Genomic DNA, 16,410 nt, shown 5'->3' with positions numbered 1-16,410 from the left:
GGACAGAGAGAGATGATGAAGGGACAGAGATGATGAAGGGACAGAGATATGATGAAGGGACATAGAGATGATGAAGGGACATAGATGATGAAGGGACAGAGAGATGATGAAGGGACAGAGAGATGATGACGGGACAGAGAGATGATGAAGGGACAGAGAGATGATGAAGGGACAGAGAGATGACGAAGGGACAGAGATGATGAAGGGACAGAGAGATGGATGAAGAGACAGAGATGATGAAGGGACAGAGAGAGATGATGAAGGGACAGAGAGATGGATGAAGGGACAGAGAGACAGATGAAGGGACAGAGATATGATGAAGGGACATAGAGATGATGAAGGGACATAGATCATGAAGGGACAGAGAGATGATGAAGGGACAGAGATGATGAAGGGACAGAGAGATGATGACGGGACAGAGAGATGATGAAGGGACAGAGAGATGACGAAGGGACAGAGATGATGAAGGGACAGAGATGATGAAGGGACAGAGAGATGGATGAAGAGACAGAGATGATGAAGGGACAGAGAGAGATGATGAAGGGACAGAGAGATGGATGAAGGGACAGAGAGACAGATGAAGGGACAGAGAGATGATGAAGGGACAGAGTTGATGAAGGGACAGAGAGATGATGAAGGGACAGAGAGATGATGACGTTACAGAGAGATGACGAAGGGACAGAGATGATGAAGGGACAGAGATGATGAAGGGACAGAGATGATGAAGGGACAGAGAGATGGATGAAGAGACAGAGATGATGAAGGGACAGAGAGAGATGATGAAGGGACAGAGAGATGATGACGGGACAGAGAGATGATGAAGGGACAGAGAGATGACGAAGGGACAGAGATGATGAAGGGACAGAGATGATGAAGGGACAGAGAGATGGATGAAGAGACAGAGATGATGAAGGGACAGAGAGAGATGATGAAGGGACAGAGAGATGGATGAAGGGACAGAGAGACAGATGAAGGGACAGAGAGATGATGAAGGGACAGAGTTGATGAAGGGACAGAGAGATGATGAAGGGACAGAGTGATGATGAAGGGACAGAGAGATGATGAAGGGACAGAGAGATGATGAAGGGACAAAGAGATGATGAAGGGACAGAGAGATGATGAAGGGACAGAGAGATGATAAAGGGACAAGAGAGATGATGAAGGGACGGAGAGATAGAATGCTACTGCATCTTTATCTTCTACCCCCTCTCAACCAGTTGACCGGGCAGTATTGACCCCTAGTTGACCTCAGTGTTTGACCTCTCACCTCTACGATCATCTTGACTGTGGGCAGTGTGGTTGAGATGTTCTGTGGGTGGGGCGGTCTGACAGTGATAGGAACACAGCCAGCATAAAGGCAACCGTAGAATGCTGCGATCAAGTCTATACCTGCAACACACAAAGGAGTGATGAGTGTATTTACGGGTACATGCTACCTGAGTGTGTGTGTGTGTGTATGTGGGGGTACAGGCTAACTGAGTGTGTGTGTATGTGGGGGTACAGGCTAACTGAGTGTGTGTGTGTGTGTGTGTATGTGGGGGTACAGGCTAACTGAGTGTGTGTGTGTGGGGGGGTACAGGATAACTGTGTGTGTGTGTGTGTGTGTGTGTGTGTGTATGTGGGGGTACAGGCTAGGGGGGGGGGGGGGGGGGTACATGCTAAGTGAGTGTGTGTTACCTGGTGGGTAGACCAGTGCTATGTGGTCTCCCTCCTGTAGTCCTCCTCTCTCCAGCAGCAGGGCAGCAACTCTCTCCGCCCTCTTATGGAGCTGAAGACAGGTCAGAGAACTAGACACCAGCCCCTAGAGGGAGAGAGAGATAGAGAGAGCAATCATAACTGAATCCTTCAAAAATTATAATGTGTGTGTGTGTGTGTGTGTGTGTGTGTGTGTGTGTGAGTGAGTGAGTGAGTGAGTGAGTGAATGTATGTTACCCGGGAGCTGAGCAGTGTGTAGAGGATGTGGTCAGGCGTCGTCTGAGATCTCCATTGCAGCACCTCTGACAGGAACAGGAACTACAGGACACACGACAGGATATGATATCACAGACACTAACATAATAATAATCCATCTCAAGCCATATTTCTGTGGCAATGGAATGACGTGTTACCTGGTCGTTGTCATCAGTCTGTCCCAGGTCTCTGCCGCTGGCCATAGCGATCCTCTTCCCAGACACCAGATTCCCCACCATCACAGAGGCAGGACCAATCTCTACAACACACACATACACAAACAAGGTAAAGACGTGTCCAAAACGTTATTTGAATTAACAGTGACATTTACAACAAGAAGGTTGTATGTTCTTCATCGTTCACTAAATCACCTCTGCTAAACACATGCTGTCTCTCTCTAGCTCTGTCTCTAGGTCCCTCTCACTCTCTCTATCTGTCTCTAGGTCCCTCTCACTCTCTCTGTCTCTCTCTAGCTCTGTCTCTAGGTCCCTCTCACTCTCTCTGTCTCTCTCTAGCTCTGTCTCTAGATCCCTCTCACTCTCTCTGTCTCTCTCTAGCTCTGTCTCTAGGTCCCTCTCACTCTCTCTGTCTCTCTCTATCTGTCTCTAGATCCCTCTCACTCTCTCTGTCTCTCTCTAGCTCCGTCTCTAGGTCCCTCTCACCCTCTCTGTCTCTCTCTATCTGTCTCTAGATCCCTCTCACTCTCTCTGTCTCTCTCTATCTGTCTCTAGGTCCCTCTCACTCTCTCTGTCTCTCTCTAGCTCTGTCTCTAGGTCCCTCTCACTCTCTCTGTCTCTCTCTAGCTCTGTCTCTAGATCCCTCTCACTCTCTCTGTCTCTCTCTAGCTCTGTCTCTAGGTCCCTCTCACTCTCTCTGTCTCTCTCTATCTGTCTCTAGATCCCTCTCACTCTCTCTGTCTCTCTCTAGCTCCGTCTCTAGGTCCCTCTCACCCTCTCTGTCTCTCTCTATCTGTCTCTAGATCCCTCTCACTCTCTCTGTCTCTCTCTAGCTCTGTCTCTAGATCCCTCTCACTCTCTCTGTCTCTCTCTAGCTGTCTCTAGATCCCTCTCACTCTCTCTGTCTCTCTCTAGCTGTCTCTAGATCCCTCTCGCTCTAGCTCCGTCTCTAGGTCCCTCTCACTCTCTCTGTCTCTCTCTAGCTGTCTCTAGATCCCTCTCACGCTCTCTGTCTCTCTCTAGCTCCGTCTCTAGGTCCCTCTCACTGTCTCTGTCTCTCTCTAGCTGTCTCTAGATCCCTCTCACGCTCTCTGTCTCTCTCTAGCTCCGTCTCTAGGTCCCTCTCACTGTCTCTGTCTCTCTCTAGCTGTCTCTAGATCCCTCTCAATCTCTCTGTCTCTCTCTAGCTCCGTCTCTAGATCCCTCTCACTCTTTCTGTCTCTCTCTAGCTCTGTCTCTAGATCCCTCTCACTCTTTCTGTCTCTCTCTAGCTCTGTCTCTAGGTCCCTCTCTCAATTCAATTCAAGGGGCTTTATTGGCAGGTGAAACGTGTTAACATTGCCAAAGCAAGTGAGGTAGATAATCTCTCTCTCTCTTTGTGTCGCGGTCTCTCTCTCACTCACTCCCTCTCTGCCTCTCTAGCTCTGTCTCCAGGTCTCTCTCTCACTCACTACCTCTCACTCCCTCTCTGCCTCTCTAGCTCTGTCTCCAGGTCTCTCTCTTTCTGTCCCTCTCTTTCTCACTGTCTCTCTCTCTCTATTTTTCTCTGTCTGTCTCACCTGGTTGTTTCTGTCGTGGTTTGGGCAGGTTGGTAACACAGGTGTGAGGACACATGAGCACGTTACAGGGGTGCAGCCCCCCCTCCAGGTACAGCTGTTTGGTCTCAGACAGGTGTATACCCCCCAGGGGGGTCTTAGGGAGGGTGTTGGCTGGAACTAACCCCAGGCAGAACACACCCACACCATGGATACTGTCTATCGCCTGTCAATCACACACACACAGGGGAGGAGTCAAGAGATCATGAACAAAAAAAACTCTGCTGTCAGTTCAAAAGTAGTGTAAAAAACTGATGAGTGCAACATTTTTACAGGTCTGTGTTCTGGTTGCATTATGGTCGTACTGTGGTCGTGTTGAGGTAGTTTTACCTACATTATGGTCGTACTGTGGTCGTGTTGAGGTAGTGTTAGCTGCATTATGGTCGTACTGTGGTCGTGTTGAGGTAGTTTTACCTACATTATGGTCATACTGTGGTCGTGTTGAGGTGGTGTTACCTACATTATGGTCGTACTGTGGTCGTGTTGAGGTAGTTTTACCTGCATTATGGTCGTACTGTGGTCGTGTTGAGGTAGTGTTAGCTGCATTATGGTCGTACTGTGGTCGTGTTGAGGTAGTTTTACCTGCATTATGGTCGTACTGTGGTCGTGTTGAGGTAGTTTTACCTACATTATGGTCATACTGTGGTCGTGTTGAGGTGGTGTTACCTACATTATGGTCGTACTGTGGTCGTGTTGAGGTAGTTTTACCTGCATTATGGTCGTACTGTGGTCGTGTTGAGGTAGTTTTACCTACATTATGGTCGTACTGTGGTCGTGTTGAGGTGGTGTTACCTGCATTATGGTCGTACTGTGGTCGTGTTGAGGTAGTTTTACCTGCATTATGGTTGTGTTGAGGTAGTGTTACCCACATTATGGTCGTACTGTGGTCGTGTTGAGGTGGTGTTACCTGCATTATGGTCGTACTGTGGTCGTGTTGAGGTAGTTTTACCTGCATTATGGTTGTACTGTGGTCGTGTTGAGGTAGTTTTACCTACATTATGGTCGTACTGTGGTCGTGTTGAGGTGGTGTTACCTGCATTATGGTCGTACTGTGGTCGTGTTGAGGTAGTTTTACCTGCATTATGGTCGTACTGTGGTCGTGTTGAGGTGGTGTTACCTGCAATATGGTTGTACTGTGGTCGTGTTGAGGTAGTTTTACCTACATTATGGTCGTGTTGAGATGGTGTTACCTGCATTATGGTCGTACTGTGGTCGTGTTGAGGTAGTTTTACCTACATTATGGTCGTACTGTGGTCGTGTTGACGTGGTGTTACCTGCATTATGGTCGTACTGTGGTCGTGTTGAGGTAGTTTTACCTGCATTATGGTCGTACTGTGGTCGTGTTGAGGTAGTTTTACCTACATTATGGTCGTACTGTGGTCGTGCAGTTTTACCTGCATTATGGTCGTACTGTGGTCGTGTTGAGGTAGTTTTACCTACATTATGGTCGTACTGTGGTCGTGTTGAGGTGGTGTTACCCACATTATGGTTGTGTTGAGGTAGTGTTACCTACATTATGGTCGTACTGTGGTCGTGTTGAGGTAGTGTTACCTACATTATGGTCGTGATGAGGTAGTGTTACGTACATTATGGTCGTGTTGAGGTAGTGTTACCTACATTATGGTTGTGTTGAGGTAGTGTTACCCACATTATGGTCGTACTGTGGTCGTGTTGAGGTGGTGTTACCTACGTTATGGTCGTGTTAAGGGTAGTGTTACCTACAATATGGTCGTGTTGAGGTAGTGTTACCTACAAAGTTGGTCGTGTTGAGGTAGCGTTACCTACAATATGGTCGTGTTGAGGTAGTGTTACCTACATTATGGTCATTATGGGGTAGTGTTACCTAAATTGTGGTGGCGTTGACGTGGTGTTGAGGTGGTGTTACCCACATTATGGTCGTACTGTAGTCGTGTTCAGGTAGTGTTACCTACATTATGGTCGTACTGTAGTCGTGTTGAGGTAGTGTTACCTACATTATGGTCGTGTTGAGGTAGTGTTACCTACATTATGGTCGTGTTGAGGAAGTGTTACCTACATCATGGTCGTACTGTGGTCGTGTTGAGGTGGTGTTACCTACATTATGGTCGTGTTGAGGTAGTGTTACCTACATTGTGGTCATGTTGGGGTAGTGTTACCTACATTATGGTCATGTTGGGGTAGTGTAACCTACATTATGGTTGTGTTGAGGTAGTGCATTATGGTCGTGTTGAGGTAGTGTTACCTACATTATAGTCGTGTTGAGGTAGTGTTACCTACATTACGGTCGTGTTGAGGTAGTGTTAATTACATTATGGTCGTGTTGAGGTAGTGTTAATTACATTATGGTCGTGTTGAGGGAGTGTCACCTACATTATTGTCGTGTTGAGGTAGTGTTACCTACATTATGGTCATACTGTGGTCTTGTTGAGGTAGTGTTACCTACATTATGGTCGTGTTGAGGTAGTGTTACCTACATTATGGTCGTGTTGAGGTAGTGTTACCTACATTATGGTCGTACTGTAGTCGTGTTGAGGTGGTGTTTCCTGCATTATGGACGAACTGTAGTCGTTTTGAGGTGGTGTTACCTACATTATGGTCATGTTAAAGTAGTGTTACCTGCATTATGGTCGTGTTGAGGTAGTGTTTACCTGCATCATGGTCGTGTTGAGGTAGTGTTACCTGCATTATGGTCACACTGTGGTCGTGTTGAGGTCGTGTTACCAACATTATGGTCGTACTGTGGTCGTGATGAGGTGGTGTTACCTGCATTATGGTCGTTATGTAGTCGTGTTGAGGTGGTGTTACCTGCATTATGGTTGTGTTGAGGTAGTGTTACCTGCATTATGGTTGTACTGTGGTCGTGATGAGGTGGTGTTACCTGCATTATGGTTGTGTTGAGGTAGTGTTACCTGCATTATGGTTGTGTTGAGGTAGTGTTACCTACATTATGGTCGTGTTGAGGTAGTGTTAATTACATTATGGTCGTGTTGAGGTAGTGTTACCTACATTACCTACATTATGGTTGTATTGAGGTAGTGTTACCTACATTATGGTCGTGTTGAGGTATTGTTACCTATGTTATGGTCGTGTTGAGGCAGTGTTACCTACATATGGTCGTGTGAAGGTAGTGTCACCTACATTATGGTCGCACTATGGTCATGTTGAGGTGGTGTTACCTGCATTATGGTCGTTATGTAGTCGTGTTGAGGTAGTGTTAATTATATTATGGTTGTGTTGAGGTAGTGTTACCTACATTATGGTCGTGTTGAGTTAGTTACCTACATTATGGTCGTGTTGAGGTGGTGTTACCTATATTATGGTCGTGTTGAGGTAGTGTTACCTGCATTAAGGTCGTTATGTAGTCGTGTTGAGGTGGTGTTACCTGCATTATGGTTGTGTTGAGGTAGTGTTACCTGCATTATGGTTGTACTGTGGTCGTGATGAGGTGGTGTTACCTGCATTATGGTTGTGTTGAGGTAGTGTTACCTGCATTATGGTTGTGTTGAGGTAGTGTTACCTACATTATGGTCGTGTTGAGGTAGTGTTAATTACATTATGGTCGTGTTGAGGTAGTGTTACCTACATTACCTACATTATGGTTGTATTGAGGTAGTGTTACCTACATTATGGTCGTGTTGAGGCAGTGTTACCTACATATGGTCGTGTGAAGGTAGTGTCACCTACATTATGGTCGCACTATGGTCATGTTGAGGTGGTGTTACCTGCATTATGGTCGTTATGTAGTCGTGTTGAGGTAGTGTTAATTATATTATGGTTGTGTTGAGGTAGTGTTACCTACATTATGGTCGTGTTGAGTTAGTTACCTACATTATGGTCGTGTTGAGGTGGTGTTACCTATATTATGGTCGTGTTGAGGTAGTGTTACCTGCATTAAGGTCGTGTTGAGTTAGTGTTACCTGCATTATGGTCGTGTTGAGGTGGTGTTACCTGCATTATGGTTGTGTTGAGGTAGTGTTACCTGCATTATGGTCATGTTGAGGTGGTGTTACCAACATTATGGTTGTGTTTAGGTAGTGTTACCTACATTATGGTTGTGTTGAGGTAGTGTTAACTACATTATGGTTGTGTTGAGGTAGTGTTACCTAAATTATGGTCGTGTTGAGGTAGTGTTACCTAAATTACGGTCGTGTTGAGGAAGTGTTACCTTCATTATGGTCGTGTTGAGTTAGTTACCTACATTATGGTCGTGTTGAGGTGGTGTTACCTATATTATGGTCGTGTTGAGGTAGTGTTACCTTCATTATGGTCATGTTGAGGTAGTGTTACCTACATTGTGGTCGTGTTGAGGTAGTGTTACCTACATTATGGTCGTGTTGAGGTGCTGTTACCTGCATTATGGTTGTGTTGAGGTAGTGTTACCTTCATTATGGTCATGTTGAGGTAGTGTTACCTACATTGTGGTCGTGTTGAGGTAGTGTTACCTACATTATGGTTGTGTTGAGGTGGTGTTACCGACATTATGGTTGTGTTGAGGTAGTGTTACCTAGATTATGGTCGTGTTGAGGTAGTGTTACCTGCACTATGGTCGTGTTGAGGTGGTGTTACCGACATTATGGTTGTGTTGAGGTAGTTACCTAGATTATGGTCGTGTTGAGGTAGTGTTAATTACATAATGGTCGTGTTGAGGTAGTGTTACCTGCATTATGGTCGTAATGTAGTCGTGTTGAGGTAGTGTTACCTGCATTATGGTCGTGTTTAGGTTGTGTTCCCTACATTATGGTTGTGTTGAGGTAGTGTAACCTATATTATGGTCATGTTTAGGATGTGTTACCTACATTATGGTTGTGTTTAGGTAGTGTCACCTACATTATGGTCGTGTTGTGGTAGTGTAACCTACATTACCTACATTATGGTCGTATTGAGGTAGTGTTACCTACATTATGGTCGTGTTGAGGTAGTGTTACCTGCATCATGGTCGTGTTGAGGTAGTGTAACCTATGTTATGGTCGTGTTGAGGCAGTGTTACTTACATATGGTCGTGTTAAGGTAGTGTCACCTACATTATGGTCGCACTATGGTCGTGTTGAGGTGGTGTTACCAACATTATGGTCGTACTGTGGTAATGATGAGGTGGTGTTACCTGCAGTATGGTCATTATGTAGTCGTGTTGAGGTGGTGTTGCCTAGATTATGGTCGTGTTGAGGTAGTGTTAATTACATTATGGTCGTGTTGAGGTAGTGTTACCTGCATTATGGTCGTAATGTAGTCGTGTTGAGGTAGTGTTACCTGCATTATGGTCGTGTTTAGGTAGTGTTACCTACATAATGGTTGTGTTGAGGTAGTGTAACCTATATTATGGTCGTGTTTAGGATGTGTTACCTACATTACGGTTGTGTTGAGGTGGTGTTACCTACATTATGGTCTTGTTGAGGTGGTGTTACCTGCATTATGGTCGTGTTGAGGTAGTGTAACCTATATTATGGTCGTGTTGAGGTAGTGTTACCTACATTACCTACATTATGGTCGTATTGAGGTAGTGTTACCTACATTATGGTCGTGTTGAGGTAGTGTTACCTGCATCATGGTCGTGTTGAGGTAGTGTAACCTATGTTATGCTCGTGTTGAGGCAGTGTTACCTACATATGGTCGTGTTAAGGTAGTGTCACCTACATTATGTTCGCACTATGGTCGTGTTGAGGTGGTGTTACCAACATTATGGTCGTACTGTGGTAATGATGAGGTGGTGTTACCTGCAGTATGGTCATTATGTAGTCGTGTTGAGGTAGTGTTACCTACATTATGGTCGTGTTGAGGTAGTGTTAATTATATTATGGTCGTGTTGAGGTAGTGTTACCTGCATTATGGTCGTGTTGAGGAAGTGTTACCTTCATTTTGGTCGTGTTGAGTTAGTGTTACCTTCATTATGGTCGTGTTGAGTTAGTTACCTACATTATGGTCGTGTTGAGGTGGTGTTACCTATATTATGGTTGTGTTGAGGTAGTGTTACCCGCATTATGGTCGTGTTGAGTTAGTGTTACCTGCATTATGGTCGTGTTGAGGTGGTGTTACCTGCATTATGGTCGTGTTGAGGTAGTGTTACCTTCATTATGGTCGTATTGTGGTCATGATGAGGTGGTGTTACGTACATTTTGATCGTACTGTAGTCGTGTTGAGGTGGTGTTTCCTGCATTATGGACGAACTGTAGTCGTGTTGAGGTGGTGCTACCTACATTATGGTCATGTTAAAGTAGTGTTACCTGCATTATGGTCGTGTTGAGGTGGTGTTTACCTGCATTATGGTCGTGTTTAGGTTGTGTTCCCTACATTATGGTTGTGTTGAGGTAGTGTAACCTATATTATGGTCATGTTTAGGATGTGTTACCTACATTATGGTTGTGTTTAGGTAGTGTCACCTACATTATGGTCGTGTTGTGGTAGTGTAACCTACATTACCTACATTATGGTCGTATTGAGGTAGTGTTACCTACATTATGGTCGTGTTGAGGTAGTGTTACCTGCATCATGGTCGTGTTGAGGTAGTGTAACCTATGTTATGGTCGTGTTGAGGCAGTGTTACTTACATATGGTCGTGTTAAGGTAGTGTCACCTACATTATGGTCGCACTATGGTCGTGTTGAGGTGGTGTTACCAACATTATGGTCGTACTGTGGTAATGATGAGGTGGTGTTACCTGCAGTATGGTCATTATGTAGTCGTGTTGAGGTGGTGTTGCCTAGATTATGGTCGTGTTGAGGTAGTGTTAATTACATTATGGTCGTGTTGAGGTAGTGTTACCTGCATTATGGTCGTAATGTAGTCGTGTTGAGGTAGTGTTACCTGCATTATGGTCGTGTTTAGGTAGTGTTACCTACATAATGGTTGTGTTGAGGTAGTGTAACCTATATTATGGTCGTGTTTAGGATGTGTTACCTACATTACGGTTGTGTTGAGGTGGTGTTACCTACATTATGGTCTTGTTGAGGTGGTGTTACCTGCATTATGGTCGTGTTGAGGTAGTGTAACCTATATTATGGTCGTGTTGAGGTAGTGTTACCTACATTACCTACATTATGGTCGTATTGAGGTAGTGTTACCTACATTATGGTCGTGTTGAGGTAGTGTTACCTGCATCATGGTCGTGTTGAGGTAGTGTAACCTATGTTATGCTCGTGTTGAGGCAGTGTTACCTACATATGGTCGTGTTAAGGTAGTGTCACCTACATTATGTTCGCACTATGGTCGTGTTGAGGTGGTGTTACCAACATTATGGTCGTACTGTGGTAATGATGAGGTGGTGTTACCTGCAGTATGGTCATTATGTAGTCGTGTTGAGGTAGTGTTACCTACATTATGGTCGTGTTGAGGTAGTGTTAATTATATTATGGTCGTGTTGAGGTAGTGTTACCTGCATTATGGTCGTGTTGAGGAAGTGTTACCTTCATTTTGGTCGTGTTGAGTTAGTGTTACCTTCATTATGGTCGTGTTGAGTTAGTTACCTACATTATGGTCGTGTTGAGGTGGTGTTACCTATATTATGGTTGTGTTGAGGTAGTGTTACCCGCATTATGGTCGTGTTGAGTTAGTGTTACCTGCATTATGGTCGTGTTGAGGTGGTGTTACCTGCATTATGGTCGTGTTGAGGTAGTGTTACCTTCATTATGGTCGTATTGTGGTCATGATGAGGTGGTGTTACGTACATTTTGATCGTACTGTAGTCGTGTTGAGGTGGTGTTTCCTGCATTATGGACGAACTGTAGTCGTGTTGAGGTGGTGCTACCTACATTATGGTCATGTTAAAGTAGTGTTACCTGCATTATGGTCGTGTTGAGGTGGTGTTTACCTGCATTATGGTTGTGTTGAGGTGGTGTTACCAACATTATGGTTGTACTGTGGTCGTGATGAGGTGGTGTTACCTACATTATGGTCGTGTTGAGGTAGTGTTACCTTCATTATGGTCATGTTGAGGTAGTGTTACCTACATTGTGGTCGTGTTGAGGTAGTGTTACCTACATTATGGTCGTGTTGAGGTAGTGTTACCTGCATTATGGTCATGTTGAGGTGGTGTTACCGACATTATGGTTGTGTTTAGCTAGTGTTACCTACATTATGGTCGTGTTGAGGTAGTGTCACCTAAATTATTGTCGTGTTGAGGTAGTGTTACCTACATTATGGTTGTGTTGAGGTAGTGTTACCTGCATTATGGTCGTGTTGAGGTAGTGTTACCTACATTATGGTCGTACTGTGGTTGTGTTGAGGAGATGTTACCTACATCATGGTCATACTGTGGTCGTGTTGAGGTAGTGTTACCTGCATTATGTTCGTGTTGAGGTAGTGTTACCTGCATTATGGTTGTGTTGAGGTAGTGTTACCTACATTATGGTTGTGTTGAGGTAGTGTTACCTGCATTATGGTCGTGTTGAGGTAGTGTTACCTACATTATGGTCGTACTGTGGTTGTGTTGAGGAGATGTTACCTACATTATGGTCATACTGTGGTCGTGTTGCAGTGGTGTTACCTGCATTATGGTCGTGTTGAGGTAGTGTTACCTGCATTATGGTCGTACTGTGGTCGTGTTGGGGTAGTGTTACCTACATTATGGTCGTACTGTGGTCGTGTTGAGGTAGTGTTACCTACATTATGGTCGTACTGTGGTCGTGTTGCAGTGGTGTTACCTACATTATGGTCGTACTGTGGTCGTGTTGGGGTAGTGTTATCTACATTATGGTCGTACTGTGGTCGTTTTGAGGTAGTGTTACCTACATTATGGTCGTACTGTGGTCGTGTTGAGGTAGTGTTACCTGCATTATGGTCGTGTTGAGGTAGTGTTACCTGCATTATGGTCGTACTGTGGTCGTGTTGAGGTAGTGTTACCTACATTATGGTCGTACTGTGGTCGTGTTGAGGTAGTGTTACCTGCATTATGGTCGTGTTGAGGTAGTGTTACCTGCATTATGGTCGTACTGTGGTCGTGTTGAGGTAGTGTTACCTACATTATGGTCGTACTGTGGTCGTGTTGCAGTGGTGTTACCTGCATTATGGTCGTGTTGAGGTAGTGTTACCTACATTATGGTCGTACTGTGGTCGTGTTGCAGTGGTGTTACCTGCATTATGGTCGTGTTGAGGTAGTGTTGCCTACATTATGGTCGTACTGTGGTCGTGTTGCAGTGGTGTTACCTACATTATGGTCGTACTGTGGTCGTGTTGAGGTAGTGTTGCCTACATTATGGTCGTACTGTGGTCGTGTTGCAGTGGTGTTACCTACATTATGGTCGTACTGTGGTCGTGTTGAGGTAGTGTTACCTACATTATGGTCGTACTGTGGTCGTGTTGCAGTGGTGTTACCTGCATTATGGTCGTGTTGAGGTAGTGTTACCTACATTATGGTCGTACTGTGGTCGTGTTGCAGTGGTGTTACCTGCATTATGGTCGTGTTGAGGTAGTGTTGCCTACATTATGGTCGTACTGTGGTCGTGTTGCAGTGGTGTTACCTGCATTATGGTCGTGTTGAGGTAGTGTTACCTGCATTATGGTCGTACTGTGGTCGTGTTGGGGTAGTGTTACCTACATTATGGTCGTACTGTGGTCGTGTTGAGGTAGTGTTACCTACATTATGGTCGTACTGTGGTCGTGTTGCAGTGGTGTTACCTGCATTATGGTCGTGTTGAGGTAGTGTTGAGGTAGTGTTACCTGCATTATGGTCGTACTGTGGTCGTGTTGCAGTGGTGTTACCTGCATTATGGTCGTGTTGAGGTAGTGTTACCTTCATTATGGTCGTATTGTGGTCATGATGAGGTGGTGTTACGTACATTTTGATCGTACTGTAGTCGTGTTGAGGTGGTGTTTCCTGCATTATGGACGAACTGTAGTCGTGTTGAGGTGGTGCTACCTACATTATGGTCATGTTAAAGTAGTGTTACCTGCATTATGGTCGTGTTGAGGTGGTGTTTACCTGCATTATGGTCGTGTTTAGGTTGTGTTCCCTACATTATGGTTGTGTTGAGGTAGTGTAACCTATATTATGGTCATGTTTAGGATGTGTTACCTACATTATGGTTGTGTTTAGGTAGTGTCACCTACATTATGGTCGTGTTGTGGTAGTGTAACCTACATTACCTACATTATGGTCGTATTGAGGTAGTGTTACCTACATTATGGTCGTGTTGAGGTAGTGTTACCTGCATCATGGTCGTGTTGAGGTAGTGTAACCTATGTTATGGTCGTGTTGAGGCAGTGTTACTTACATATGGTCGTGTTAAGGTAGTGTCACCTACATTATGGTCGCACTATGGTCGTGTTGAGGTGGTGTTACCAACATTATGGTCGTACTGTGGTAATGATGAGGTGGTGTTACCTGCAGTATGGTCATTATGTAGTCGTGTTGAGGTGGTGTTGCCTAGATTATGGTCGTGTTGAGGTAGTGTTAATTACATTATGGTCGTGTTGAGGTAGTGTTACCTGCATTATGGTCGTAATGTAGTCGTGTTGAGGTAGTGTTACCTGCATTATGGTCGTGTTTAGGTAGTGTTACCTACATAATGGTTGTGTTGAGGTAGTGTAACCTATATTATGGTCGTGTTTAGGATGTGTTACCTACATTACGGTTGTGTTGAGGTGGTGTTACCTACATTATGGTCTTGTTGAGGTGGTGTTACCTGCATTATGGTCGTGTTGAGGTAGTGTAACCTATATTATGGTCGTGTTGAGGTAGTGTTACCTACATTACCTACATTATGGTCGTATTGAGGTAGTGTTACCTACATTATGGTCGTGTTGAGGTAGTGTTACCTGCATCATGGTCGTGTTGAGGTAGTGTAACCTATGTTATGCTCGTGTTGAGGCAGTGTTACCTACATATGGTCGTGTTAAGGTAGTGTCACCTACATTATGTTCGCACTATGGTCGTGTTGAGGTGGTGTTACCAACATTATGGTCGTACTGTGGTAATGATGAGGTGGTGTTACCTGCAGTATGGTCATTATGTAGTCGTGTTGAGGTAGTGTTACCTACATTATGGTCGTGTTGAGGTAGTGTTAATTATATTATGGTCGTGTTGAGGTAGTGTTACCTGCATTATGGTCGTGTTGAGGAAGTGTTACCTTCATTTTGGTCGTGTTGAGTTAGTGTTACCTTCATTATGGTCGTGTTGAGTTAGTTACCTACATTATGGTCGTGTTGAGGTGGTGTTACCTATATTATGGTTGTGTTGAGGTAGTGTTACCCGCATTATGGTCGTGTTGAGTTAGTGTTACCTGCATTATGGTCGTGTTGAGGTGGTGTTACCTGCATTATGGTCGTGTTGAGGTAGTGTTACCTTCATTATGGTCGTATTGTGGTCATGATGAGGTGGTGTTACGTACATTTTGATCGTACTGTAGTCGTGTTGAGGTGGTGTTTCCTGCATTATGGACGAACTGTAGTCGTGTTGAGGTGGTGCTACCTACATTATGGTCATGTTAAAGTAGTGTTACCTGCATTATGGTCGTGTTGAGGTGGTGTTTACCTGCATTATGGTTGTGTTGAGGTGGTGTTACCAACATTATGGTTGTACTGTGGTCGTGATGAGGTGGTGTTACCTACATTATGGTCGTGTTGAGGTAGTGTTACCTTCATTATGGTCATGTTGAGGTAGTGTTACCTACATTGTGGTCGTGTTGAGGTAGTGTTACCTACATTATGGTCGTGTTGAGGTAGTGTTACCTGCATTATGGTCATGTTGAGGTGGTGTTACCGACATTATGGTTGTGTTTAGCTAGTGTTACCTACATTATGGTCGTGTTGAGGTAGTGTCACCTAAATTATTGTCGTGTTGAGGTAGTGTTACCTACATTATGGTTGTGTTGAGGTAGTGTTACCTGCATTATGGTCGTGTTGAGGTAGTGTTACCTACATTATGGTCGTACTGTGGTTGTGTTGAGGAGATGTTACCTACATCATGGTCATACTGTGGTCGTGTTGAGGTAGTGTTACCTGCATTATGTTCGTGTTGAGGTAGTGTTACCTGCATTATGGTTGTGTTGAGGTAGTGTTACCTACATTATGGTTGTGTTGAGGTAGTGTTACCTGCATTATGGTCGTGTTGAGGTAGTGTTACCTACATTATGGTCGTACTGTGGTTGTGTTGAGGAGATGTTACCTACATTATGGTCATACTGTGGTCGTGTTGCAGTGGTGTTACCTGCATTATGGTCGTGTTGAGGTAGTGTTACCTGCATTATGGTCGTACTGTGGTCGTGTTGGGGTAGTGTTACCTACATTATGGTCGTACTGTGGTCGTGTTGAGGTAGTGTTACCTACATTATGGTCGTACTGTGGTCGTGTTGCAGTGGTGTTACCTACATTATGGTCGTACTGTGGTCGTGTTGGGGTAGTGTTATCTACATTATGGTCGTACTGTGGTCGTTTTGAGGTAGTGTTACCTACATTATGGTCGTACTGTGGTCGTGTTGAGGTAGTGTTACCTGCATTATGGTCGTGTTGAGGTAGTGTTACCTGCATTATGGTCGTACTGTGGTCGTGTTGAGGTAGTGTTACCTACATTATGGTCGTACTGTGGTCGTGTTGAGGTAGTGTTACCTGCATTATGGTCGTGTTGAGGTAGTGTTACCTGCATTATGGTCGTACTGTGGTCGTGTTGAGGTAGTGTTACCTACATTATGGTCGTACTGTGGTCGTGTTGCAGTGGTGTTACCTGCATTATGGTCGTGTTGAGGTAGTGTTACCTACATTATGGTCGTACTGTGGTCGTGTTG

The 16,410-nt window shown here is 44.7% G+C and overlaps 1 protein-coding gene across 4 annotated transcripts in view; it reads right to left on the bottom strand.

The window, feature by feature from the left end:
• Positions 1–16,410, bottom strand: part of LOC110536564 (disco-interacting protein 2 homolog C) — a 41,327-nt gene that overhangs the window by 6,138 nt on the left and 18,779 nt on the right. For all 4 annotated transcript variants that reach the window (XM_036935057.1, XM_036935054.1, XM_036935056.1 and 1 more), the window contains exons 22-26: positions 3,686–3,887; positions 2,109–2,209; positions 1,933–2,013; positions 1,678–1,801; positions 1,268–1,389 (exon numbers count right to left, since the gene is read on the bottom strand). In XM_036935057.1, coding sequence (XP_036790952.1) covers positions 1,268–1,389; positions 1,678–1,801; positions 1,933–2,013; positions 2,109–2,209; positions 3,686–3,887 — 630 coding nt within the window. The remainder of the gene's footprint in view (positions 1–1,267; positions 1,390–1,677; positions 1,802–1,932; positions 2,014–2,108; positions 2,210–3,685; positions 3,888–16,410) is intronic.

The sequence above is a fragment of the Oncorhynchus mykiss genome, chromosome 11 (genome assembly GCF_013265735.2).
Source record: "Oncorhynchus mykiss isolate Arlee chromosome 11, USDA_OmykA_1.1, whole genome shotgun sequence".
Lineage (NCBI taxonomy): Eukaryota > Metazoa > Chordata > Actinopteri > Salmoniformes > Salmonidae > Oncorhynchus > Oncorhynchus mykiss.
This window is presented reverse-complemented; position numbering and strand designations above follow the sequence as displayed.